General features: G+C 42.2%; 1 protein-coding gene across 2 annotated transcripts in view; it reads left to right on the top strand.

Annotated features, from left to right (window-relative positions):
* The window catches only part of LOC311509298 (fibroblast growth factor 14-like), a gene marked incomplete at both ends in the record, with an annotated part of 35,249 nt that extends 15,012 nt beyond the window's left edge, over positions 1–20,237 (top strand). Inside the window, 5 exons of one of the 2 annotated variants that reach the window (XM_084574432.1) lie at positions 222–414; positions 6,777–6,887; positions 9,934–10,037; positions 19,794–19,992; positions 20,089–20,237. In XM_084574432.1, coding sequence (XP_084430558.1) covers positions 222–414; positions 6,777–6,887; positions 9,934–10,037; positions 19,794–19,992; positions 20,089–20,237 — 756 coding nt within the window. Of the gene's footprint in view, positions 1–221; positions 415–6,776; positions 6,888–9,933; positions 10,038–19,793; positions 19,993–20,088 lie in introns of those variants that run through there. The other variant, XM_084574433.1, reaches the window with a different exon arrangement.
* Between the last annotated feature and the right edge of the window lie 6,389 nt (positions 20,238–26,626).

Below are 26,626 nucleotides of genomic sequence, written 5' to 3'. Positions count from 1 at the left end.
CGAATCTATGGCCTGACGAATAACGACAAGAGAAATAATGCTGTAAGGAGAAGTGCTGTGTTTATTTTGGACTTTGTGCGTGAAGTATGGGGCCGTTATAGCGGGTAAAACAGAGGCTGGAGGTTTGTGTCTGGTTTTGTCTGCGCTCCGTCCCCTCCGGTGGACACAACTGAAGAGACTGGAGACACGGACGGAGACAGGAGTGTTTTTGCATCGGAGACATGGCAGCGGCCATCGCCAGCGGTTTGATCCGGCAGAAGAGACAGGCAAGAGAGCAGCACGCCCACCGACCGACTACTCACCGGCGGCGGAAAAGCCCCGGCAAGAAGCAGGGGCTGTGCAACGGGAACCTGGTCGACATCTTCTCTAAAGTCCGGATATTTGGACTGAAGAAGAGGAGGCTAAGGAGGCAAGGTGTGCACATGCAAGCACTTACAAATACAGCCTGTTAATATGCACATGCGCGCGCGCGCTTTCGCACACACACACACACACACACGCACATTCAGGAACGCACAGACTTTTACGCACAGCCACATTCACGCACATTTCTCCTTCACATTCACGCCCTGGCGCGGCTGGTGCACGCATGCACGCTCGCGCACGCTCGCGCACACACGCCCAACATGTACACAGTGACAGACTCGCCCCCTTCTCTCTCTGTGGTGACACACACACACACACACACACACACACACACACACACACACACGCACACACACTGTCATGTCTTGTAGTGCCCTATGGTTCAGTAGTTTCCAGGTACATCCATTATTGAAGCCACAGATTAGTCTGTCTCGTCTCTCTCTCTCTGTGTCTGTCCTCTGTGGATCTCTACCTCGCTCTCTCACAATTCAAACACCAAGACCAGACTTAACACCACAAATTAACTCTCTTATTCTGAAACTGCGCCGCCTACACCGAATGCAAAACAAAAATTTCCACCATCCAGATCTCAAGTCAAATCCAATTTAGCATCATTGTTACATCCCGCATGAATCTTCATCACCGCCAGGAGAAGTGATTACATATAGACGCAGATTAGTGGGAATGTTGTGATTGTGTGCCATAGTGAGCGTTCAATAGCAGAGACGATAAGTGCTGTTGTAATCAATTGATTGTGTGAGAAGCCAGCAGGTGACGGTGTACGGAGGGGAGGGATGAAAGGAGGGGAGATGGAGGCAGGAAACGAGAGGAGGGGGGGAGGAAGAGATAGAGGGTAGGCGAACGTGAAGAGCCGTGTTGATAGGAGTTGGTTTTCACTGGTTTGGTCTGGTGAGTGACGGGAATGTGTGGGTTTTCCCGATCTCAGGGGGAGTTCTGCCCTTTTCTTTCCCCCTCTCCTTAATTTTTCCCCCCCACCTTTTTCCGATGTCTCTCTCCAACCTTATGTCCGTTATACGTTATTACTTTTCTTCCTTTTTTCCTTTCCAACCCTCAACAACCTCCACTCATCTTGTCTTCTCGTCGCCTTTCACCCTCACCTTTCTTTCCAATTTCCGCTCTTCCACTCTCCTCTTTCCTTCATACCTTATTTTTTTACTTGCCTCCTTCTTTTCTTTCTCCCACCTTTCCTCTTCCCCACCCTGATCCTCCTGTTAAAGCTTCAGTCTTCCATTCCTTTCCTCTCTACCATACCTTCACTTGCCTTCCTTTCTATGTTTGTTCCTAATCCTCTTCTCATCATCTTTTCATCCCCCCATCTTTTCTTTCCTTTTTGGAAGAACAGCCTCCCCCCCAATCTCCTTTATCTCCTTTTCCTTGGCTTATCATAACCCATCCCTTCTCCATCCAGTCCTCCCATCCTACCTCTGCTTCTTTTTTCCCCTCCGTCCAATTCCCCTTTGCTTTCTCCTCTCTCTTCTTTTTCTTTCCACCCTTCTTTTCCTTTACCTCCTTCCCACTCTCCCTCCTCTGTGTTTTCAGCTGTGAGGGCTGCTGCTGGTGAAAGCTTGGCCACAATCTGTGTGCTCTGTGTGTGACAGAGAGATTTGCCAACAACCCCTACAGTCTTCCAGAGGTTTTGTGAAGGAGAGGCACACAGACCCGACTCAAACCGCCGCAAAGCCTTCATTACTCCATCAAAGTTTATATTTGAAACCGACACGGAGACAAAATTGCCTTTTGTATTTAAAAGCTCGACTGCTGATATGACGGAAGCTCCTTCTCATCCACGTTGTTATTATTAGTAATTAGACATCTGAGTGGAGAACTCATTGCACCGGTGTGGGAGGATTTTACTTTACAGTGTTTGGATCCTGCAGCGGAATTATTTAAGAGCTGCATTGCTGCTTTGGTTGTGTCATGACGGACAGGATCTTGCCGACAAATTAAAAGATAATTGCCGCCACAAATACTGCCTTTAACAATCAAACATAAAAGCCGTGCCTGTAGGTCTACTGCTAATGCATGTTGTTCATTAATTAACGCGAGATAAAGCACACCAGATAAAGACAATACGTAAATAAATCCAGCAGCTTCTTGAGATTGTGCGTCACACAAACAACGACAGCGAGATTGACTGATTTAGCCTCTCTGTCAGACGGCATGTTCTGATCTGACTGTCGGATGCTGGGCAGGTAAACTGTTCAGATTCTGAATCAGCAGGAAATATCACAGCTGTCACTTGGAATGATATTTACCTAATGATTTAGTCATATTTTATAGGAAGAGAATTTCACCTAAATCCCACGGTATACAAGATATAATGTATTTCTGTATTAAACCTATACTCTTATATAGTTGGAAATAATTTATCTGAATAGAATTGTACAGGAAATGTTTAGTTTCACAAAGGGTTTTGATTTAAAGTTATTCCTGAGCAATTATGAAGCTCTGTCCGAAAGCTGGCTCGAAAAGTAACCCTCATACTCCAGGCTAACACAATCCTGGACTTTCAGTTGATTTATCTTCATACAAATGTTGCAGCATTTCTCCAAATGCTTGTTTTTGATTCATATTAAACAGCTGGATTTATTTATTTTTTTTAGCTATACACTGTCACCGTATTTGAAGTTAGGCACCTTGAGATAAACGGTTGGTGGGACTAATTCCCCCTCGGGGAGCAGAAGAAGTGCACTTAGTGAGATGACATTATTAAAAGAGACATAATCTTCTCAAATGGTGGAAAACGATGTAGGGAGAGTGATGTTTCTTATCCAGCTGTTTTATTCAAGTGAATGAAAACTATTCTATATTATCTGAGAATATTGAGAGGCCTCTGCATAGTTCCTGTGAGCATGAGATTGTGGTTATGCTTAAAGCCCATCGCACCTTTTTAGGAATTTGCTAATCAGATTCAAGATTTGCTCAGATATATAAAATACACTATAAAATGAGAAAGTTATTATTTCACTTTCAGGGGTTGTGTAAGTCCAAATCTGAACTGGCATTTATCCAGCACACGCCGTTGTTTCCCAGCTGACCTCTGATCAGATCCCACAGGAGGAACAAGAGGCTAAGTAAAAGACAGCTCAGCTGCTCTGTTGCCACGTGAACCTGACCCCGGGTAAAAAACCGAATCGCTGTCAGTAAAATGGTTTTCCAAAGCTCAGAAAACCGATGCACGATTGTCAATATTGTCACACGTCAAAGACGCTGCTGGTGATTAATGGGGTCCAAAAAGGGGTCGCTCTGTGGTTAGCGCTGCTGCCTGTGTTTGTCTATATGTCAGGTCTGTGGTGAAACGTCAGTCTGCACAGGGTGTTCCTATGCCTTTTAATCAATGCATAATAATAAGCAGTTATTGATAATAGATACACGACTTCAGTGTTTCCCTCACTATATTCTTGAGCCTCTGTAATAGTGAAAGTGGTGCAAGCTTGTGTCAAATTTGTACACAACGTCTCATTAATTCAGGTTTATTATTTATCCCTGTAGATACATATAAATGTGCCCTTTGCAGCACGGCGTGCGTCTCTAATCACTAATCACGCTGATGTAAATGAGGATGAAATTGGTGCGTTCGGCTGCTGCACATGAATCTTCACTTGGGTGCTTTTGTTTGGCGAGATGTGCGTAACAGAGAGAGCGAGGGAAGGTCTTCGGTGGTTATATGAGCCACCCATGTTGATGTTTTATACACTGCATGTAGACTCAGAGTGGGGCGAATTAACAGACAATGTGACATGTCAAATCATCGTGGCAGCCCGACTGGCTGACTGATTGAATCAGATCACATTATCGGGAAAAAAAATTTGTTGTGTGTGGGTGTGTGTGTGTGTGAGGACGGGGGAATACCCCTTCACTGGAACAGTCTGGAATCACGTTGCCATGGCAACGGGCGAATGGGAATTTCCCTAGTAACAGACGGATGTGGAGATACTGGGAAGAGTGGGAATATCACCTTGACGGCTGTGGGAACAAACGCGGCGGCAGCGGTCGGCTAAGTTGCGTTAGGAGTAAAGTGATAAGCAGGTGACTGTCAGGAGGATGAACAGACGGATTAATAGATGATGAGAAGATGAAGCAGGACAGTAGCCCGTAGAGGATGATTGATTTTTCATCCATTACAGCAGGGAGTTATGCAAACAACAAAAATACAAAAGAAAAATACAGTAAATAATGTCGTATAAGATAAATGTTTTTTAATACATGAATGCACCGTCCCAGTTCATATTTGTTTCATATCAAATCCATAACACAGATTATTCAATATACAAGTTATCAATTAGACTTCATACTGGTTATCAACTGTTAAAGATATCAGGAGCAGAACTAGTCCAGAAGAACTGTTGTGCTCTGAAAACAGATGTCACAGACTACAACGTTGTTGGGTGTGAGATTTAGATATCAGACCCACTTTGAGAAAACATCGTGTTACTAAAACCCCGCTTCTTTAAATAAATTGTGCAGCCGAAAAAATTCCCTTCAGCTGAGTCACAACACCAGCCAGGAAACGCGTTCTGCTATTACATGCCGCCGCCGCCGAAATGCACCTGCTGCAATACATCCATATCAGACCTGGTTTAAGCTGCCAGAGAGACAGATGTACAAATGCAAAGCCAGACCAGGGGGTAAGGCTCTCGTCCGTGCCTCTGGGTCTAATGCAAAAAATACATTTTGCACCCGATTTTATTCATTTTATCAATGACACGCCCCAGAAAAAGATAACAGACAATAAATTACATTTCTAGGCGATTTCTTGAGACTATGCGTCACATGAGCAGGGATGGTGAGATTGAAATATGGCCGAGTCCAGCTGGCAGTGTGTTTTGAGTTTGGATTCGGATCATTATTCTGAATCACAAAGCAATGCAATGGGAAATAATAATAACAATAAGTGTCAGTTGGAAAGATATTTACTTAATGCAAAACAAAAAGTGCTGCTTATCGGTTATTTTCATGATTATTATTATTATTTTATATTAATATAATACTATTATACAGTGTATGATAGATAGATAGATAGGAAGGTTGCGATTCAATAGATAGCAGCCTCATGATACGATATGATGATAATTACTAAAGTGCTCTCAAACTTTTTGTGAACATTGCGATACGTTTTCAATATTAAAACTCATCAGCACCGTCCAGTGGACAAGCAAGCTGGTTCCACAGTTCATGTTAATTATGATAAATGATCTGTACTGCAATACATATGTGCATTGATACAGTCATGTCACGCAAAATCTCAATAGATAGATAGATAGATACTGACAGTACCACACATCGTGACAAGTAGCGTACTGGGAGTTTTTGTAGTTCAACTGCTGGTTACAACCTTCACGACTCCTTTTCCCTCCTTCTCCCCTGCTGCACAAGATGGATCCTTCACGAAGATGGAAAACACCCCTGCCTCTCTCTCGCTCTCACATAACACACACACGAACACTCCCTCCTCATAAACTGGGTCACTCTTGGCTTTTTTTTTTTTTCTGCCTCCATGCGTTAGGGTATACCTTTACAGATTCACTAGCTCCCTCACACATACATGTTCAAAGGGGATTCCCACACACGTTTCATCTCTGCGAAGCCCCTGATGTGTGTGTGTGTTATAGAGTGAGAAAGGGTGTGGTCAGATGTGAGTGTCTGTGAGGAGCCATGTTAAATAACCACCAACCAAAGTGAGGGTATGCGTGGTTGTGTTCTGTGGATAAAGTCTCTCGTTGTTCATCTTTATCTAGTGACTCAGCCTGTTAGTTAGTTAAATAAGTCCTTTCGCTCATTTTGAGCAGCTGCAGTTTTAGTCATTTTGCTTTATTCCAGTCATTTCTTGCTCGACTGCGAGATGCGAGAGCCAAACATCGAGGGGCAAATGCGACTTCTGATTAATTGCAGCCAAATGAAATAGCCAAGAGCGTAAGATGAGTAAAGATGAAAATCTATTTGCTAGATCAGATCTGTGAAGATGTGAAGAAAATAAAAATGAAATGTTTTCAAATACCTGCTAAAAACAGGATAGATACAAAAACCATTATAAGGCTGCTCTTTACCATCAAAGGTTGAGAAATAATTTATCAATGTTATTCAAGTGGAACAATGACCACGAAGGACGGATTAGTCTAAGAATCCTGTAATGGATTGGATGTGCTTGGCTAGTCCCCCCACAGGAAATCGCTCAGGACGCAGGAGGTTACACGTGGTCACACTGTCCTTCTTTAAGACCGCATTGTAACACAAATGTGTCTCTTTCAATGTGCTGAACCAAATCATTCTGCCCGAACCGACTTATTTCAAGTTTTAGTTTGACGGTGTGCAAGTGCTGCACGGTGTAAAGTTCGGTTCTTTTCAACTATCCCTTTCTTCTGTCTCTTGTCTGTGTTTGCGGCATGCAGAACCACAGCTGAAGGGCATAGTGACCAGGTTGTTCTGCAGACAGGGCTTCTATCTACAGATGGGCCAGGATGGAAGTCTGGACGGGACCAAAGACGACAGCACCAACTCCTGTTAGTAGCCACACAATTCACACTCACACACTGACATGCCTTCCTTTTAGACCCTGCCAAAAAGACTAACGGCATATAATCCAGGAACTGCATGTATGAAACATATGTTCAACCATTTCAAAGCAGAGCTGCATGCTGCGGACAGACGTAAGGCACAGCAACAAATATCTCAAAAAAGAAAGACAAAAAGAAACAACAGTGAGCAGAGCTGTGGGCCAAAATCCAATTTTCATTACAAAGTAAAAATCCTTCTCAAGGACAAATGGTTATTTAGAGATGACATGTCCTCATCTGATGGGATGAAGGTCGTGAGACGTTTTTCTCTCACTGTGAAAAGGAGCCAGACAATCCAGTGAATCCTTGTTTCTATAGAAATAGTTTAAAATAGTTCAAACTAAAACTTTTAAAGAAATATATCCACATGCTGTAACATATTATATAAAAATATTACGATGTCGTCTAACTAAATGACAGACAAGTTGAATTAATGTATTTATAATGTCTCTATTTGGGACATTTCACGTTTTCATAGCAGAGACCAACTATTCGACGGAAAGCAACAAGTGTCTGCTCAGAGGTTTTTATTCGTTGGGGTGCAGTTTATTGGACTCGTGCTTCCTAAACAGTCTTCGGGGCGGAACTCCAGAAGGATGGCATATTGATCAAGGCAATAATCAGATGTACAAGGCTTAGAGAAAATGAAATGCTAATCAGTAATCACTACACTGGTCCACATTGGCTGATCTGCGTGATCTCGGCTAGCTGCCTGTTGCAGCAGTGCTCTATTTGTTTACTATGATCATCGGCCAATATCTTCACATCAGTTTTTGGCAAATGTCTTTATATGACCACTTTTTTTTTTTTTTTAAACTCAGCCCAGCGTGTAGATGAGGAAAAAAAATTCTCCAGCTTGCACTTGTTGCCAGGCTTCTTCATTTGTTTGCCTGGTTGAGCCAAATTCAGCAGAGAGGGCATGTTTGTTTCCTGCAGCATTTAAATTGACAGCACCTTTAATCAGCTGCATGGATATATTAATGTTAATGGTGGTTCAGAGATTGGGATATTTATTGAGGATGGTTGCTCACAGGTGCACTTAATCATACTGGATGAATGTCTTCAGCACAAATCTGAAGACTGTAAATGCTGGTTAAGAAATGTAACAAACCGTTTCTATGCATCTTTGATTAATGGGGGCTCCAGTGTCCCTGGTGTAATCAGGACTTGATTACAAAGAGAAAATAACACGTGTTGGCTTTTGCAACAAATTTTAAAAATACATCGACTGTCCCCAAATGATTCTCCATCCTCTGTGCTCATATTTAAAGGTGACATTTTCACAGTTGGAAAGTTGGCAATGCAATAAAGCAGCGGGTAGAAATTCAGGCTGAAACTACTCATAGTTATTCAGAGAGCAAGATTATTTCTTTTCTCCAAGAAATGCTGAAAGTTGGCAAAGTGCTCTTTTAAGAGAGAAAACTACTAATTCATTTCACGGACGACAATTAGTTGTGTGAGCTGCCCCCTCGTCCTCCTACTTATCCGACAAAAGCATGAGACTGGAGAAACATTTCAATAAAAAGTGTTGATTGTGTGGCTCATCCGGAGCACCTGGGATGTTGTTTGAGGAAAGACACGCTGAGGTGGATATTATGAAGCCAGGCCTATAATAACATGAAACAACAGCAACAGCTAATCAAAAAAAAAAATAAACCTGATGAAAATATCCTTAAAATGAAGCAGCATATGTCAATAAAGATCCACTGGTTATAATAACTGGTTCATGTCGTCACGTTGGACGAGCAAGTACTGAACTTGGACTGAGAAAAACAGGGTTCACCTTGCAGCTAGTCTGACATTATTTGTCATAACACCTCAACTGTCTGTGCTGTCAGCGGACTGATCAATAGCTAAGTAATGATTAGAGGAAGGTAAATTTCAACTGACCTCAGTGAGAGACGGACGAGTTTCCTTGAAAGGTCACAACTAATTAAGACCAATAATTATAACGTTGTCACATTAAAGAGGATCTAGCCAGAGACATATATCAGAATGAAATATAATAAAAGTTATTTCAAGCTGTGTCATTGTCTTTTTACGGCTTTAGAACAAAAATATCAGCTCCTCCGCCACTGTGTAATGATAGTTTTGGGAGATAAGAGGTTTTCCACTGAAATCACAATCCCTATTCTGTGTTTTTATGTCAGTTTAATTCAGTTTTGAGTCTTTTACATAAAGACTATTGATAAAGGACTGAATCCATTAACTGCTTTAAAAGCTTCGTTTTACTTATTGGATTAGGATGCGGTCTTTAGATAACTTTTATGTTTTATAAAACTATTCTTGCAGCAATAAAGGCATTATTACTGAACACCGTGATAACAGAAACGTAAAGTAAAGCCTTTTTGTGACTGCTTGTTCAGTATTTGAATCAATAGCTTTTGTTCCTGCAAGATATGAAATGTCTGCTATCATTTTGTTAAGACAGCAATTATTTTCTTCAAGAGAAAACAGTAAAATGTCTCTGAAAACTCTAAAATGACACTATTAAGAGATTAGGAGATAGCAGGAAGTGAACAAAAACACCAGGGACACTCTTTTAAAATACCAGCGCGAGGCTATAAGGGTTTGATCCGCTGTCTGTTCCTTTACCGTCAAATAACACTGACTGAAAAAAACGATAACATTACGCTGATATTAAAATGTCATCTCTTAAAATTTTTAAACCCTTGCTTGTATTCCAAATTCAGGCTGATCAAGCACAAACTTGACTTAACTATACACACTTAAGCTGGGTTTAATCATCAATAGAGCTACAGCAACTGTTCTACCTCAAGAAGTTGTTTGATTCTTTGCTAAAACTTCTAGATGTGTCTGTCTGTCTCTGCCAAAGTTTAAAACTCCTGCACGCGGCCCCATGCTGCCGAGCTGCTTCTTCCACTCATCAACTAACAACTGAGCAACAGACCACCTGACATTTTGTTTCTCAGAGCGCTGAGAAAAAGAGAGAGGTGTGACACACACTCATTTTGTCTCTTTTTGTCCTTAGCTCTGTTTAACTTAATTCCTGTGGGTCTGAGAGTCGTGGCCATCCAATCAGTCAAGACTGGTCTCTACATTGCCATGAACGGAGAGGGTCACCTCTACTCCTCGGTAAGCAAGCACGCACACACACAAGAAGCAGAAGTTGCAAAAGGAGCTGCATGCATAGCTACAGCTCTTCTTTGTTTTTTAGTTATGGGGCAACTTGCAAACCACGTGTTGTTAATCCAGGTCCTTAGTGTTTGATTTTGATATGTGGTAATTCCTTCTGGGAATTTAATTAGAGATAAATGGAAATACTGTTCCATTGTTTTGACAAAGTTATGAGGCCTTGCGTTATCCACGAGGGAGAAAGTGCTTCAGGATGTTAAGTCTGTTGACTGCAGCTGTGGAAATCAAAGGGGTATAAGAATGAAATTTTGCTTTCAAAAAATAGTTTTGAAAGGAGGGATAGTTTTTGACCGACTAGTGAAATGTGAGAAATGGTGACAAAATGTCCATTACAAGTTCTCGGAGCTGCTCATTTTGTCCAATTTATTGTCTGAAACATATTCAGTGTTGAAAACTATTAAATATTCCAGTTTAAAAGCTTGTGGTGTTCAGCAAAATTGTTGCATATTAATTTTCTGTGAAGTGACTAATGTGTTACCTAATGTCCAAATTAACATTTGCAGCAAGCAACACATAGAAAAACAGGATCCAGGCCAAGATAAATGGATCATTTGCTGGTTAATCATGACATATTTTAAATAGATCTCACCTGCTCCATGCTCATAACACTGCTTGGAAAAACACTGGTGATTTAAGTACAATTCTGCTCAGTTGGCAGGTGTTTAGGACCTTAAGGAGTCCTTAGTCTGTCTGGAGAGACTCGTCTGGTCTGTCTGAAGGATGGTGCACACTCACACACAGCAGAAATTCCCTCTCAGACCAAACAATAAGAAAGACCTATTTTTTGAGGGTTTTTTTGGGGACAGAAGATTGGAGGCAGTTTCATCAGACAGCGACGGCGAGACGGGAAAAGAGAGATAAATTGCTGTGAACAGATGCGAGTGAAGCATATTAGTCTGATTACAGACAAGTGTGCATCCAGAAAGAACATGTAAAATTCATAAAAGTAGTTGCAAATGAAAGCTGCACAAAAAAAACAAAAAAAAAAACAATCCAAAAGCCAAAGAAGCGAAATGTGTTGAATCATTGATACAAGAAAGAAGGGGGGCACAGAAAAGGAGGTGAAGAGCAAGTGGAGCAGAGACAGAAGGAGGCGAAGTGAGGTGGAGGAGCTGTTTGAGCGGAATATGAATTATTTCAATGCTGACTCCTCCAAGAGAGTCCGCACTCCTCCACGAACGTCCCTTCTTTTGACATCATCCCTCCTTCCTTCCCTTCAGTTCTTTTTTTGGGTGGAGGTGATGGGAGGGGAACGGAGGGGATGGGAGGGAAGAAGAAAGACAGAGAGGAGATGAAAGGAAGGACATGAAAAGGAGAGGTGAGAGGAATAAAGGCGAGGCCAGGACATGGCAAAAAAAAAATAAAAAGGAGGATAGGCGAGAAGAAAGACTTAAATAAGAGGCAGAGGAAAGGAGGATGAGGATGAAACAATGCAGAGAAAGAAGGAAAGAGCTAAAAGTTGTAAAGAAAAGAGGACAAAAAGGTTGCAACAGAATAAAAAAAAGACAGAGTGAAAACAGAAAATGTGGATGGAGGAAAAGGGTTGTAGACCGAATCGGAAAAGATGGAAAGGAGGGAGGGAAAGTGTTGTAGACAATAGGAATTGGGAGGAGAAATAACGGAGATCTGTGCTGCTCTGCTGGGCTTCCTCAGCCTGTCGCTTAAAGTCACAGATGCATGAGGGCTTCCTGTAAATAATTGAAGAGGGGGAGTCCCCCCCGCACACACATTCACACACAGTAGAAATCCCCTCTAAAGCTGCAGAGAGGGAACGGGCGGATGTTTGATGATACTCCAGCTCTGTGACTGATGTGCAGGCGGCTCCACGATAACGAATATATAAATGATGATGTCAGCTCTGCTTGATGTTTAATTGGCGGCTGCTACGGTCCTGGCAGGTGTAGCGTATTGTTAAAGACACTCGACGTAACGAGGGAGAGACACGTCTCCTTTTAGCTGTTGTAGGTTTAGATTTCGTGCATTTGACGACCAATGAAGCTTCAAGCCTCTCCACATGACTTGAGCTAAAGGAACAAACAAGTGGGAGCACAAAAAATCTGCATCTTGATATTCATTTTGAGTGACTTGGTATGCATTCAAAACTCTGGATTCAAATGTTCTTAAATACATTTTCATTGTGAGATTGTGATCATTTAATCTCAAAAAGAGGAGGCAACAAATTGCTCAGTGTGTTGATCCTATCTGCTCTTTATAGCCACTCTTTTTTTTCCCCGTCAAAATCTTAATTCTTGCTTGTCTGCTCTCAATTAGAGCCTTTATCCTCTTATTGCAAATTGTTAATGATATGCTGGAAACTTGGTTATACATGGTGGTTCGTATTAATCCCAGATCAGCGGCATCTGGTTGTGCTTGTACGTGTGGTGTGGTGTGGAGTGCGTGCGCGCGTGTGGGTTTGTGCGTGCTCATCTAACAGATGGCGCAGTGTGCAATGAGCTGCAATGTGATAATTATGGAGCATGCAGGGGAAAGTGGAAAAAAAAAAAAGTGCTGATGAGTTTGGGACGGTGTGTGTGGGAAACAGACTAAGAGTGACAAGTGTGTGTAGTGCACACGTTGGTACGCTGTGTGTTATTGTGTGTGTGTGTGGGTGGGTGTATCAGGGTTGTTGGGGAGGTGTAGGTGTGAGGATGTCAGCGAAGAGGTGAAACAGGAAATGTGATTTTCATCAAAAGCACTGCACATTCCCCACTGCTATTACTGCTACTATTGTAAGAAAATTAGTTTTTACAAGAATCTCCTATTGTAGCACAGCACAATCTACAAATGTGTCTGAAGGGGATGTAGGAGAACTGTTTGTAGTTTGCAGGTTGATCATGACTGTGGCACTTCTACAGCACACCCTCTGAAATCAGCTTGTTTCTGAAATCTGAATTGTGCTGACTGTCCACCAGCAAACATTAGAAATGGAAATGTATTCCTCTGTGCCGGCCCCAGTGAGTCTGAATGTTCAGAGTCCAAGTCTGCCTGCTGGAGAGTTCCCGAGAGCCCAAACACCATCAGTTAAAGTCCATTTCTATTTATCTCCTTCATGCTGCTTTGCTAATCTCCACTCATTTCTCACTACCCTTTCAGTTTAGGTTATAGAAGCATATAAAGTGTTGCAGGGGTCAGAAAATAGCCTGTTCCTCCAACATAAAATGTTCACATTTGAGAACATAAAAATAGAGATGTTATTTTGGCTTAAACTACCTGGAGATACCAGTCTTTTTTTTCCCCTTTTTGGGCTTCTCTGCACAGCTCTATTCTTTCTTGTTTTCAACAAACACAGAGGTGTGCGTGCGTGTGTGGTGTATGTGGCTGCCTCTGCGTATCTGGCACACTTACGTACGTGGGCGTGCACTTCCATTCATAACACAGCCGCTACGGCACTCAGAGCGAGTCCTGTGATGTCTACATCCAGAAAAGATGAGAGGGAAGAGGAGTGGCGGAGGGGATAAATGTTAGCCATGCGCGTCGTGACACATGCACACGGACGCATGTATTCTTGTAACTGGAGAATAAATTAGTTACCGGTGAGCTGTTGAGCCTCTTCAAAGACGCCACTCTGTGAATCATGACACTGAAGTAGCACAGGACAGACATCCGGTCAGACTGGTTGTTCCAGACTACTGGTGGTACTGATGCATATATATATACTGTATATAGCCCCTTTTTTCCAGATGTCTCCATTAAAGCAGGACTTTTTATCAGCCAGGTTGACATAATGGACTGAGTCAAAGACAAGTACGAATCTAACGTGGATGAATGAATTGTCAAGATAGAGATATCTGATCCCAAGAGGATAATTAGACCTAATTTCAACCATAGTTGAGCCGACTTCGACTTTTTCTGCAATCCAGGGGCACAGTGAACCCATCATGTGTGTTTCTTTCACAATTACCTTTGCAAACAAATAAAAACACAAGAATGCCAAGGAGCAAAACTTGTAACTCGTAGCAATGTAGCTAACCCTAACCCTTTTGTAGCGTAAGGTCTACATTATTTAGGACATATGAGGTTACCATGACAATGCTTAAACATGTAAACATATTGCATGGCCATTTGGGCTTTTTAGAGGCACTTAAGGCACCGATCTCTTACAACGTGAAAAATCTATTTGCTTGTTTTGACAGAACAGCGAAAACGTAAAGAAGTTGCTGATTAATAATCCAGACGTAGCATATTCTCCTATGACGTTCATTCTCCCAGGCTTCTCCTTCTAAACCCAGTGTTTAACTCCCCAACGATGAACTCCGGGTAATTATCTCAGGCGAAGTTTGCCCAAATGTGGACTTACTGGAAGTGTGCACAAAGGGCTCAATATGCCTACGAGGGATGCCACATGCACTCGACAATAAGACAGAGGGACAGCCCCGAGCTCTCACAGTCTTGGCAGGGAAGCAGGGAGTGTGGACACAGGGATTGGTCCCTTGACTTGGATCCAACGTAGCCAACCCAAACAGACCCTAACAGAGAGAATACTAACGGCAGTCAGCAGCAGCATGATGCATCAGTTAATGAGCAGCTGCGGCTGAAAAGAGGACTGATAAAATATTCATGCCCTCAGAATGAGAGTAAAATCAAACTCATTTCAAAAATAATTTATTTAGATGCCTTAAAGACTAATTTATAGAAATAATTGGCTGCCCTATTTTCAACACTAATTCCACCTTGGATCCACTTGGTTATGAGACCAGTGCTGCCTTCGAGTGGAACTTGTGAGCTCATGATTTAGACCTGGGAGGCCATGTGAGAGGAATGCTTGGCACTCAAGTGGTAAAGTCGTGAGAACACCAGAAACAGAAATAACAAAATACTAAAAGTGAACTTCAGTGGCCTCCAACATGTTTTAGACCTGGTATGACTCTGATTTCAGAGTCGGGTCAAAGAGACGGAAATCTATTTGACAAGCGCCTTGAGACGATTTGTATTGTTATTGACGCTATATAAATAAAATTGAATTGAATTGAAAGTTATTATTTGCGAGTGCAAAATATCTAAGCTCTAATCTCTCTTGCTAATACAGTCCAGCATTTCTTTGTTTCCCAACATGCACCAGGCCATGAGGTGTTGCTGCAACTCTAACACACCTGATCCAATTAAGAGCCACACATTTTCATCACAGAGTAATTGGATCAGGTGTGCAGATCTGAAGTGGTTGAAGAACACCGCGGTGTTCCTGACATGCTGAGAGCAACATTGTGATCAGAGTCAGATGGATGCTGTAATTCAGGCTGCCAGGGCTGGAGGACATCCTTTCAAGTCGCTCCTCTAACCACACTCCTCACTCTTTTGTTTTCTTCTGCCATCACTTTTCTTTCCACTCCTCCTCTTCCTTCTTCTCTGTGGGCTTCTTTTCTTTAGAATGATTTGTTTACCCACAATTCCCCTGGGTAATTAGTGCTGTGATAATAACTAGTGTTGGAAACAAACACACCCACTCACTGTGCAGCGCACACAAACAGACACACGCACACAAACACATATACGTACACATTGGGAGGGAAAAACAACTTCCATGAGCTTAGCCGTGTTACAATGAGAGCAACTGCATGTCTGAACAGGAGGAAGATATATATATATATATATAATTTTTAATGTTTGTTAACCATATGAAATACTAAATATGACTTAATTAAATTAAAATTAGCATTTTTGTGATTATGAAAAAGAAGTCTGCTTTGTGTCATTGCCAGCACTGAAGAAAATGTGGTTTAATATTTTTTTTTCAACTTTACAGCTAAAGCAAAAATATTTGTGTTTTTTTTTAAAAAAGAAGAAGTGAGAGAAAGACTGATTCTGTGAACTCGCAATAAAACCATTATTTATTTTAAAGTGCTCGATATCCTGTGTTAGCCTCGTGGTTTGTTAGGTAAAACCAAGAAAGCTGTTCTTGGAAACGGTTTGGAAAGAGTAGGCACTAACAAAAAAAGACACTAACAAAACTTTCCACATGACTGACTGAACGGCCTTGTCCGTCCCTGTCTATCATGGCCTAACTTCAAGAAACACGGAGTACAAAAGCTCCAAAGAAGAAACACCAGAAACACAGTCTGTCTCTTTGAAAGCTGGCCTGCAGTCACCAAGCTATGTACTGGTAGACAATACCAATACTTTGTAAAGAAGATTTCGGCATAACTTCTTAGAAGTGACAATTCGCACAACTACAACCCACAGCATCTCAGCAGATAATCCACAAACGCAGCTCGAAGCCTTTTAAATGGATCCTCTTGCAAAGTAAAAATCTTATGAGGCTCAACTGGATCCTATCTTTGCTAGATTTATTGTTCAGCTTCTGATTTTACCCCTCCTTGATACCATTATTATCTGGCCATATCATGCTTTAATTATATAAACCAGAATTACTGCATTTAGCAACGGTTGAAAGGTTTGGCTTGTCACCCTCCTGAATAACAAACTGCTGCAGTGTAATTATGATGACATTTTTGTCATTGAGTTAGATTGAGAAAGTCAATCACGACAACAAGAGGGGAAATGGCTCGATTAGATCGTTGAATTCGTCGTTAGCTGCTGTATTCTCATTGTCAACGATCAGACACCTGCGGGACAAAACGCGAGCAGCACAAGCTGAACTTGAGGCTTTAAAGATGGTAAAAACCAATAAGCCACTTCTTTTATATAGTCTATGACTTTGGAAGAGCAGGCATAAATCTAACTTCACAAAATCAGTCAACGTGTCTATCAACCGTGAGCCGAGGCGATCAAATCTTGACGCCTCACAGTCAGTCAGCTGGTGCCCAGGTCAGGGGAGTTCAAGCCTCCTTTCAGAGTGTATTTGATGCCATTCATTCAGCTCCCCTCAACAAGACATGTTTGTAATTGTCTATGGATTAGAGGCTTTGATAAATTACAAAAGATCCAAGAAAATACTCTGGAAGAGTAATTATGCTTTGTTGGTTTGTTGTTGTGCTGCACATGTGCTTCTACTGGAAAGCTCCCAGTAGCCAGCATTCAAGCTATGGTACCACAATAGCCGCTAGCTGCCAAGCTCTGTGCTGTTCCAAGACTTGAGATTGCTTTTCCACTCTGATTTTGTATTTTGTATTTTTAGGTCTTTAATTGACAAGGGACAAAGTGCTGCCTGTATTAATTTAGGCTGTTTTGGAGCAGGATGTTTTAACATGTTAATGGACTCTGATTATGGCGGTCTGGAAAGCAGCCTTTGTTCACTCTAACATGCATGTATGTGTGTGTAATTCAAAAGATAACGGCGTGCATGCATGTGTGCAGGACGTGACAGAGAAATGACAGAGTGAGAAAAAAAAAGAAGACAGATGAGAGAAATACAAAGATAAGAGAAGGGAGGCAGAGAAAGAGAGAGAGAGTCCCCTGCTGTTTTTCCAATCAGGAGGCGTCGTCCTCCTCACTTGGTGATTTATTCTCTCTCCCCTCTCCATCATGTCCCAATTTCCCACCCCCCCACTCCGCCCTCCGTGCCTTTCATTCATTCTTTCTCCCCGTCTTCTTGCTGTGGGCAGCTTGTGATCATGGCTATTTAGAAATGACGACAGAAACACATTCAAGCAGTCAGTGCTGTTAAAATGACTCACCTGTAGGGCGGTGAGGTTTTCATCTGAACTCATTCTTACATTTCACTTATTCTCTCTGAATATATTCTGCAATGAGCGTTGCTGCTGCAGACGAGACATCGGAGATCTTTTATTTTAAAAGCGGCGTTAAATGATGTATGACCTCCCTGACCAACATTAATAAGTGTCTGGCGGAGCTCTTTGCACACCACCAAAGATTGTCCTCTTTAACAAATGAATAATGGATCCAGGGTGCGGGTCAAGACTAAATATACCATATGAAATTAATTTAACCCCAGAATGAAAAATATTCATTCATCTGTGCAGAGAACAACCAATACAAATCATGATTAGCAAAGGGGAACGTTTGATTTGTTGTGTTTGTGTCACTGATATTGCCAATAACTAGAGCATTCATTCATTATAACCTGTCTCGTTTTGTCGCTAACCAATTATTTAGTCACATTTCATATCCCAGGAAGCCACCCTGCTCCTCCCTCCATTCATCCCCTAGAGCCACAAGTGTGTGTGTGAGCGTGTGTCTGATCCCTTGCAGCTGCACACTGGTGCCACCCAGGCCCACATTTAATAAGCATGTCACTTTAAGTGTCTTCCTATGTTAGCATGAGTGGATGTGCAAGAGCATAAGATATAGCACATTATTATTGTGTTAAATTACCAATGCTTAAGTGTGCGTATTCCTCCCTCGCTCTTGCAGCTCTCCCTTTAGACACACACCCACCAACCCCTCCCTCTCAGCACTGGTTGGTTGCCACGGCTACAGTGTCGCCTCTCTTCCTCATGTTGCTATGAGACTCGGACCGACAGACCTGAGCTGAATGACAATGTGTCTGTGGCTCTGGCAAGAGGCCCACAACAGCCAATAAGAGACAGTCTAGACAAACACTTCCCAATCTGGGGTCTAGGGACCTCGAGGGTGATTGTTTGGGTTGGCAGGAGCCCGCTCAGCCATATGAGGAGCGGTATATTAACTCATTGTTTTTATTTCTTCAGCAGACATCTCATTGTTTATATGTATGCTAATTGAGTATGAGAGTTTATGAGATCTGGGGCTGATAAAAATGTTGCCCCAAGACGGGTAGCACCTTGTTATAGAAGAGGTATATAGCGGTATATATATATAGCTTTTTACCCTTCTTCAGCTTAATGTTTGGTCTTTTTTTGGGGGGGGGGGGGGTATCCCATAGGACATTGCAGAAAGTTTTGGGATCTCCTTTTTGGACAGCATTTTCTAAATTAATATTGACATGTCATTGTGGGGAAACAAGTGTATTAATGAGGCTGCTTTCCACTTTGGGGGTGGGGGGGCTTCTTTATAGTCATGGCTCACTGGGACACTTACTAGGACTGAGCCATCATGAAAACACCTGCTCTAACAGGTCAATATTTCTCCTGTGTATAAAGTATCTGAAGACATTTAAATGTAACTCAGGGCCTAAACCATCACCCAGTTAATCGCCTCGCTTCAGGACAGCAAATTAAAGAACAATTACTGCGTTAATAGATTCATTTATCATCAGAAAATACAAAACATTTTGTTGAGTACTGAATTTTAATTCACAGTGACTGATTTCTACTGATTGTATGCTGCACCCACTCAGCTTTCGTATGTCTTGGAAACAGCGTGCTGGTTGAGACATTGCATCTTTAATCACAATTTCTGCCTGGATTCTGACCTCCTCAAATGAATAATGTTTTATCTCAGGCCACATTTCATACTTGCTATGACTCAGTCGTGCATGCAGACACAAGGGAGAGGCGATCTTTCTTCCAGTAAGAATAACACCTTGTCTCTGAGCTGAAATATGCTCCGCTGGAGGCAGCGGCACCCGAAGAAAAGAGTTTTGACACATAACAGCGGAGCTGATGTGGGTGGGAAGGTGAGATCTTTTGGGCTCGATGTCGCTGGAATCAATCCGCACATTACAACACTTTTCCATTAGGATTTTTCTCAACAGGTTTGATGAGTGAAACTAGCCCAGACATTTATTGTTGCAGTTTAATTGCCTTTTTCAGTAAAGAAAAACTGAGTACTACTCAAATAAAATGAAAGAATGTATAAAAGGCAGTTTCAAAGCTGCAGTCAAATAATGTGATCAATATTTCTTCATGTCTCCTTCTTCAGGAACTGTTTACAGCGGAGTGTAAGTTTAAGGAGTCGGTGTTCGAGAACTACTATGTGATCTACAGCTCTATGCTCTACAGACAGAAGGAGTCGGGCCGGGCCTGGTTTCTGGGCCTCAATAAAGAGGGACAGGCCATGAAGGGCAACAGGGTCAAAAAGACCAAACCAGCTGCACACTTTCTGCCTAAACCTATAGAAGGTAACAAGCTTTTTATTACTTTTATTCTCTGGATGTTTTTGTATCCTCTCTTCTTTTCTTACTCTCTCAATCTTTTTTCTTCCCCTACCCATCTAGTTGCGATGTACCGAGAGCCTTCGTTGCACGATGTAGGAGAGGCGGTGCCTAAACTCGCTGGGGGCCCGCCTTCCAAAAGCACAACCAGTGAACCGGTGGTCATGAATGGCGGAAAACCAGTTAGCAAACCCGACAAGGAGGCGACATAGCCCCACCCTGTGTTTGAACCTCCCCTGGCTGACCTGAAGCCAGGATAAGCCACAGACTCGCCCCACTGCTGCACACTCAAAAAAACAACAACGCCCCCCCCTCCCCGCAACTAAAGGTAACAAAACAAAATACAGCTTAAGTTCTGGTCAGCAGTGGGGCCACACATCCCGCCTCACCTCTCTCCCTATAGGACAGATGATGGCGGAGGAAGCGGAAAGATAGCCGATGCCAGCCGGATATTTTTGAACTGGGACACTGGCATGCTGTCATATGGGACACGTAAAGACTTCTCGAAAATAGAAATTAAAATCGCAAAACATGTCGTCATCCCCCGTATTTTTCTGTGACAATCTGTACGAATGAGGCCCCCTTTTTTTTCCTCGCCTGAGAGTTTTCTGTTGCCGGGCGTGCTCACATGCTGGCGGCCACAGACACACCGCGACCTACGCCTAAAATCGACCACTTGGCTTCGATCTTTGAGTAAACACAGAACAGATTAAAAGCATCAGCAAACACCGGGCAAAGAGAACACCTTAAAGACCATCCATTGATGATTCAGTGGATGCTCGGTCATCAATCAATTAAGATCTGGCACTGGACGTTCCGCCCTAAGCTTACAATGAAATGTGCTTGGAAAGTGCATTACATACCAGGTGAACACACTGATTTACCTGCTCCTCGTTTTGATCACTATATATCTATCATAAAGAGAGACTTTATATTTAAGACAACATAGCTTAAAGCATGTTTTCAGTACTCCTTTATTTGTTACTTATTATTCTGCACACTCAAAGCACTAGTGATTATCGAGCTACGTTGTTGTACAGACACAAATCCGGATTTTAGTTTCTACCTCTCCGTTTCTTTTTCCCATCCCTTTACAAATGCTATGATTTCCGCATCCCCGACACAAGCGTAGCTCAGGAGAGCAGGACATGAAGTCAAGAGAAACGAAGAGCTTTGGCGCAGAGTCGCTCAAATCTGTGTGTAGCCGGAAAGCCGAGTAGCAACAAGGAGAGTATAGGAGGCATGCTGGTGTCCAAGCAGCATGGTAGCAGTCTGTGTTTACATAGAGTAGCAGATATCGTAGACCGAGGTTTAACAAGGTCAGGTTAGTCATGAGGAGCCTGGTAGAACTTCTTTTCCTGTTGCCTTCCCGAGTACTTGAAAGGTGGGAATGAGGGTATGAGTGGACAGGGTAAATGATGTTAAAGCCACTATGTGTAGATTTGGAGCCAGGCAACCACTGAGCTCCTTCAGGCTACTTTGTCGTCATGCCGTAAAAATGGGGGATCCTCCCGTTAGTGGTGCCACCACATCCTCATGGAGCTCTTTGTGTAGGTAAGCTCTTGATATAGAGTGAGTGGATGACTGCACAAAGGACAATGTCCATTTAGTTTTATTCAATCCAGTGCTGACTGGCAATTTGAAATGACCAAAAAGTTATTAACTCACCTTAGCCCAGAGTCTTAGCCCAAACTAGGGGTTGGACACCTTTTGAAGGTCGACAAGTTAAATCCAGGGGGCTATAATATGATAAGTGTGTTGGCAAAGATGAAAAAAGTCTGTGAACACGTAAGCCAAGAAGGCCCATGCTGTTATTCTGCAATGCTGCTATCCGGAGATCAAGAGTTAATCGTTTTGTTTTCTTGAAACAGGGTCAGTGATTTTAGCTTTCATGACAAAACACAAGTTGTTTAGTCTTATTACTTAAACTGGCAAAGACGTAAGGCCTTTTTAGGCTTCCGTATGTTTGCTGTTTTGGTGAAATATTAGCCCTGGTGGAGGCCCACGCAAAATATAATGAGATGTTTAAAAGCATTATCTCTGTTGGGTGCAGGTACTTACGTCTGAAATCCTTCTTAATGCGCTTTTAAAAGCTCACTGTTTGACGTGTAAAATGTTAATGTGAAAATTAACTATTGACTCCAAACAGCAAACAAATGTAGTGGAATTAAGAGTATTATCTTTTCCTCAGTTATGCCCAAAGCCCAAGTTAACAAAAAGGGAAATAGCTGAAATACAAGCATATTGTAAGTGGTGTGTTTGATCACATGTAACCATCGAAGGAGACTATTAAAGTTACACATAGTGGCTTTAATCAGCCTGCACAATGGCCTATACAATCTGTTTAGGTTTACTTAAAAGCATTTCTATAGACACAAAGTGTTGAATAAAGCCTCCATACAATTAAAACACTGAAATATGTTTTTTTGTGAACTACAGTAGAAAGTAGAAAATCAAGGAAATGAAACCAAATAGATTCCCATGATTCGCCCTCTCACTGTGACAGTCAACATGGCACCAGTCTGTTCTTCACTAGACTCTGTTTACTCATCTTTCTCCGACAGCAAGACTAGACGCCAATTAACTCCTCGAGAAGTTAGTCGGTCACATCGCTGAGGAGATATTAATACTGTGATCCCACACTTCAAATTAGTGTCCGTGACAACGGGGTGTGCAAATTAATATATTTTGCAAGGCTCAGGATAACGGCACGTCTGCTTTCCATCGATGAAAACAGACACATCTCTCCCGCTTTGAATCCCAACTTTGGGCAAAACAACCACCTTGCATTTTAATCACACCACTGAAACACTGCCCTGTTTGCTGAAGATGAATGACCTCCGCTGCCAGAACTACAAAGGAACGACGAGACAAAGCAGCCGCCCCAACAAAAATCAAGGCTGCGTGATTAATGCTCACACTTGTTCTGACATCAAATGAGATGTCCAGCAGCATCCCTCAGCAACAGGTAGCAGGCGAAGCGCTGCACTGCAACTAAAGGTAACAATGGTGAAGCCACTCTAACGTTGCCTTGCTGTGTCATACAGAGGACACTCTGCAACTGAACAGACTGTGATGATACCAGACAGCTCACAGTGTTTCTAATTGACATTTCTCAGATTCTTTCCTCACATAAACAACATTTCTCTCTCCTTTCCGCGTCTCATTAGCTGTAACTTGCCTTCAGATATGCGTGGCTGACCACCAAGACACATGGACTTATCCCGGTCTTTTGGTCCCATACTACCAAAAGAGTTTAGCATTTTAAGAGTGGAAAGTGTATGTTCAGTATTACTGCTGTCGGTTAGCTATATGTGAGTACCTCTCATCCCCAGCCGAGCTCAAGATGTGAAATCCACAGCGACTCTAGACCGTCTATTATTATGTTGAAAAGGAGGAAGTCTGGATTTTGTGCTTGTCTCGTGTCAAAGAAATGTGGATGTAACATTTACTTGTTGTGTCACACTTGGGGTTATTAGCAAAAAAAAAAAGAAAAGTATAAAATAAACCCTGACAATCAGGTCTGTAAACTTCCTCTTTATTTTTTAATGTACCCTGTGTTGTCTCAGCTGCCTGTGTCTAAGCATTAATGACGCTATAAAGGACAATGTTCTTGTATTTAGGAGATACAATTAACAAGGCTCCAGGACAGCAACTGCTGTTCACTGAATTATTATCAAGCAGCTAATTTGTCCTCGAAAAAAGGTCAACTCAGCAAAAGAAACCTTTCTGCATTCAGAAAGTCCCAGCTTGTTATGTTAGCAATAGGGGTTCCAACCTGTGAAAACATCTATTAAAGGTCTGTGCGCGAGAATTAATGACGGTTGAGGCCGGAGGAAAAGCTACAGGTTTCCTGGCTACTGACGAAAGTGGCCGCTACAATAGCGTTTCCAAGCTGGTGATCACACTTCCTGGTTCAAACGACGACGGCACAATTACTCTCAGCATCTCCTGAGAGACTTCTCCCCACTGGTGGTTAGCCAGGTTGCCATTATGAAATATCTGACACCGCGCAGGAAGAGAGCAGCTGATTTAATTAGAAGTGAGCAATCATGACAACCCGGGTCACTTTTAATTTCCACATACGAGCAGCACTCGTACTCTCGTGGCAGGTACGCATGTAGCCGTCTCACTTTGTCCTGCAAGAACTGTAGCTCAAGAAAAATTAGTGAAAGGACACAAGACAAAACCTAATAGGATGATAAAAGCTTTTGTGACCTGACCGCTGCAGTGCAGCTGCACTTCAGAGACACAGGAACATGTAATGGTTAGCACTCATGATGTAGCTCATCTCCCTCAGGTTTTCTTTGCCGCGTCTTTTTTCTGTTCCACTTTATTCTTCTTACAAAAGACTGCCTTATTACATCTGAATCTGAAACGAGACAGTAAACGCACTCTCCACCCAGCTGTTTCTTTCTCTCTCATCCCACACTGATTCCCACTCCTCATCCTATTTTACTTTTCAATTATCCTTTGATCTCCAATCTTCTGTTCACTGTAACTATGCTAGCTTTCGCTGTCTGCTCGTTGTGTAATCAAGCAGCCAGGGAACTTACTCCCACCTCCTCTTTTCTCTTCCACCACCCCCCCTCCTTCTCCTCCGCCTCCTCTTCCTCCTCTCTGTTTGGACTGTTTCCCACTTGTTGCATGGTTTTAAAAGACGAAAGACGATGGGGCTAATGCATGTGGTAATGTAGGAAATGTGTTTTCAAAACAAACATTTACCGCGTGGCGCCAGTAAAATTTTGCCTCTGGCTCGCTTCTGCCGTCGGTTTGCACGGGTGCAGATGCTACAGCCAGGGATATTTGTTTCATTTATATATTCCAATCTGGTCCCCTGTGCCATCAGAGACAACTCGCAAAGACGTACTTTAAAACATAATCCATCACTGCAATAATGGAGCAAAGGAAGAATGAATCAAAATTACTTTGTGGCATTAACATTGTTACACTAATGCATGTAAGGCTGAGTTGGGTTGCATTGGCTTGAAAAATTGCAATTATGTTCCATAAAAACACATGAAGAAGAAGTAATAGTTTGACATCCTTTGCTTCTTCTTTTAACAGTGATGGATTAGAGTTCAGGAGGTTATTCTGGAAACTTGTAGGAATCTATGTGTGATTTTAATACAATATAGTAATCTTAAAAAACATGAATGTGTCATGGTAGATCATTTTGTTGAACGCGACATAAAGTTAAAGAAACTAAATAACATCAGCCTGTCGTATCTTCCCAGTGTAAACCATCCGAGCTTAGAGCCAAAAGCAAAACGCTACTGGCGCTAACCTTAAAGGAGATTAATCTGTCTGTCAGTAAATGTACAGTTACCTTTACATACATATTATGCAAACAGAGTTTGTCTGCACTGTACAGTTTGTGTCCAATCCATTGTATACACACAGAAAACAATGATATTGAATAAAAGATTTATAGAAAGGAACTGGACTGACTGGTTTATTTTAATATTTTACACATCACCCCTGAATCTATCAATCGGTTTAACATTTTTTCAAATGTACAGTGCACACTAGCAGCTATCCCACGTACAGTTCTACACACCTAACGGCCCTTTCAATAAAGCCCATTATTTCTTTGTGTTGACCGAAGGGCACGCTGTATTATTATCTACTGCAGCAGCAGAAAAGATGCAGCAAGTGACAGATTCTGCTCAGCAAAAGGACAGCAGACTATTCAGCTGCTTGTGCAGTAATCTAAGCTCAGACATTTAACTAAACACAGCCTGACAAAGGAAGCGAGTATTAATACACCTTAGAAATGGCAAACATTGTGATACAATGCAACCAAAAGAATACATGAGTGAAAAAGGCTACGTTCAGACTGGAAACCCAAATCTGACTTGTTGGAATATCCAGATTGAAAAGTCTGAGAAAATCGGATGCAAACCACATTTGGAGGTGGTTAGAAATGCAATCAGATTTCTACTTTTTCCCTCAATCCGCAACCTTTGGATGCTCAGATAGATATTTAAAGTTCAACGTGACACACACACACACACAAGACATGAAACCCTGAGAATCCTGCAGAATCCATGCTGCTACATGTAAAAGCAAAGGGCTATGGAAGGCAACGTGGAGAACGACAGTCAATAAAGCTCCTGATGGCGACAACAACCCACGGAGATAGTCTGACCACACAAATCCAGTCTGATCATTTGCAAATAGCTGAGTCCATCCTCAAGATCTGTTCCACTGTGAAGTACTAATCAGGGAAATTTACCATGACAGACATACTAATCAGGTAGAGTGCACCATTATATTTATACAGCTTCATTATGTTTTGCCTTCAGCCCCTGAAGTCAAACACGACTGAGTATTTCCTGTCCCAGTGGGTTTGTAATAAGTAAGTGTTTGATGAATTTACTTTTGAATCTGCTACTCTACTTAATGTAAATAAACAGAAATAGAAGCCCCTCAAGATCAGGTTAAAATACCGGAGCTGCTTTAAAGCACTGGAGACCTTTTGATCGCCTTTTAAAGTTCATCTACTTGATTTTCTTTTCGTGTTTCCCGGTGAGCGGTGAAGTCTCTAATGGGTGGACTCAGCTCATCCATAGTGATGCTGCCAAACACTCGATATTGC

This window comes from Chelon labrosus, assembly GCF_963514085.1.
Source record: "Chelon labrosus genome assembly, chromosome: 24".
NCBI classification, from domain to species: Eukaryota; Metazoa; Chordata; class Actinopteri; order Mugiliformes; family Mugilidae; genus Chelon; species Chelon labrosus.
The sequence above is the reverse complement of the archived record's forward strand: the minus strand, read 5'-3'. Positions and strand labels throughout refer to the sequence as shown.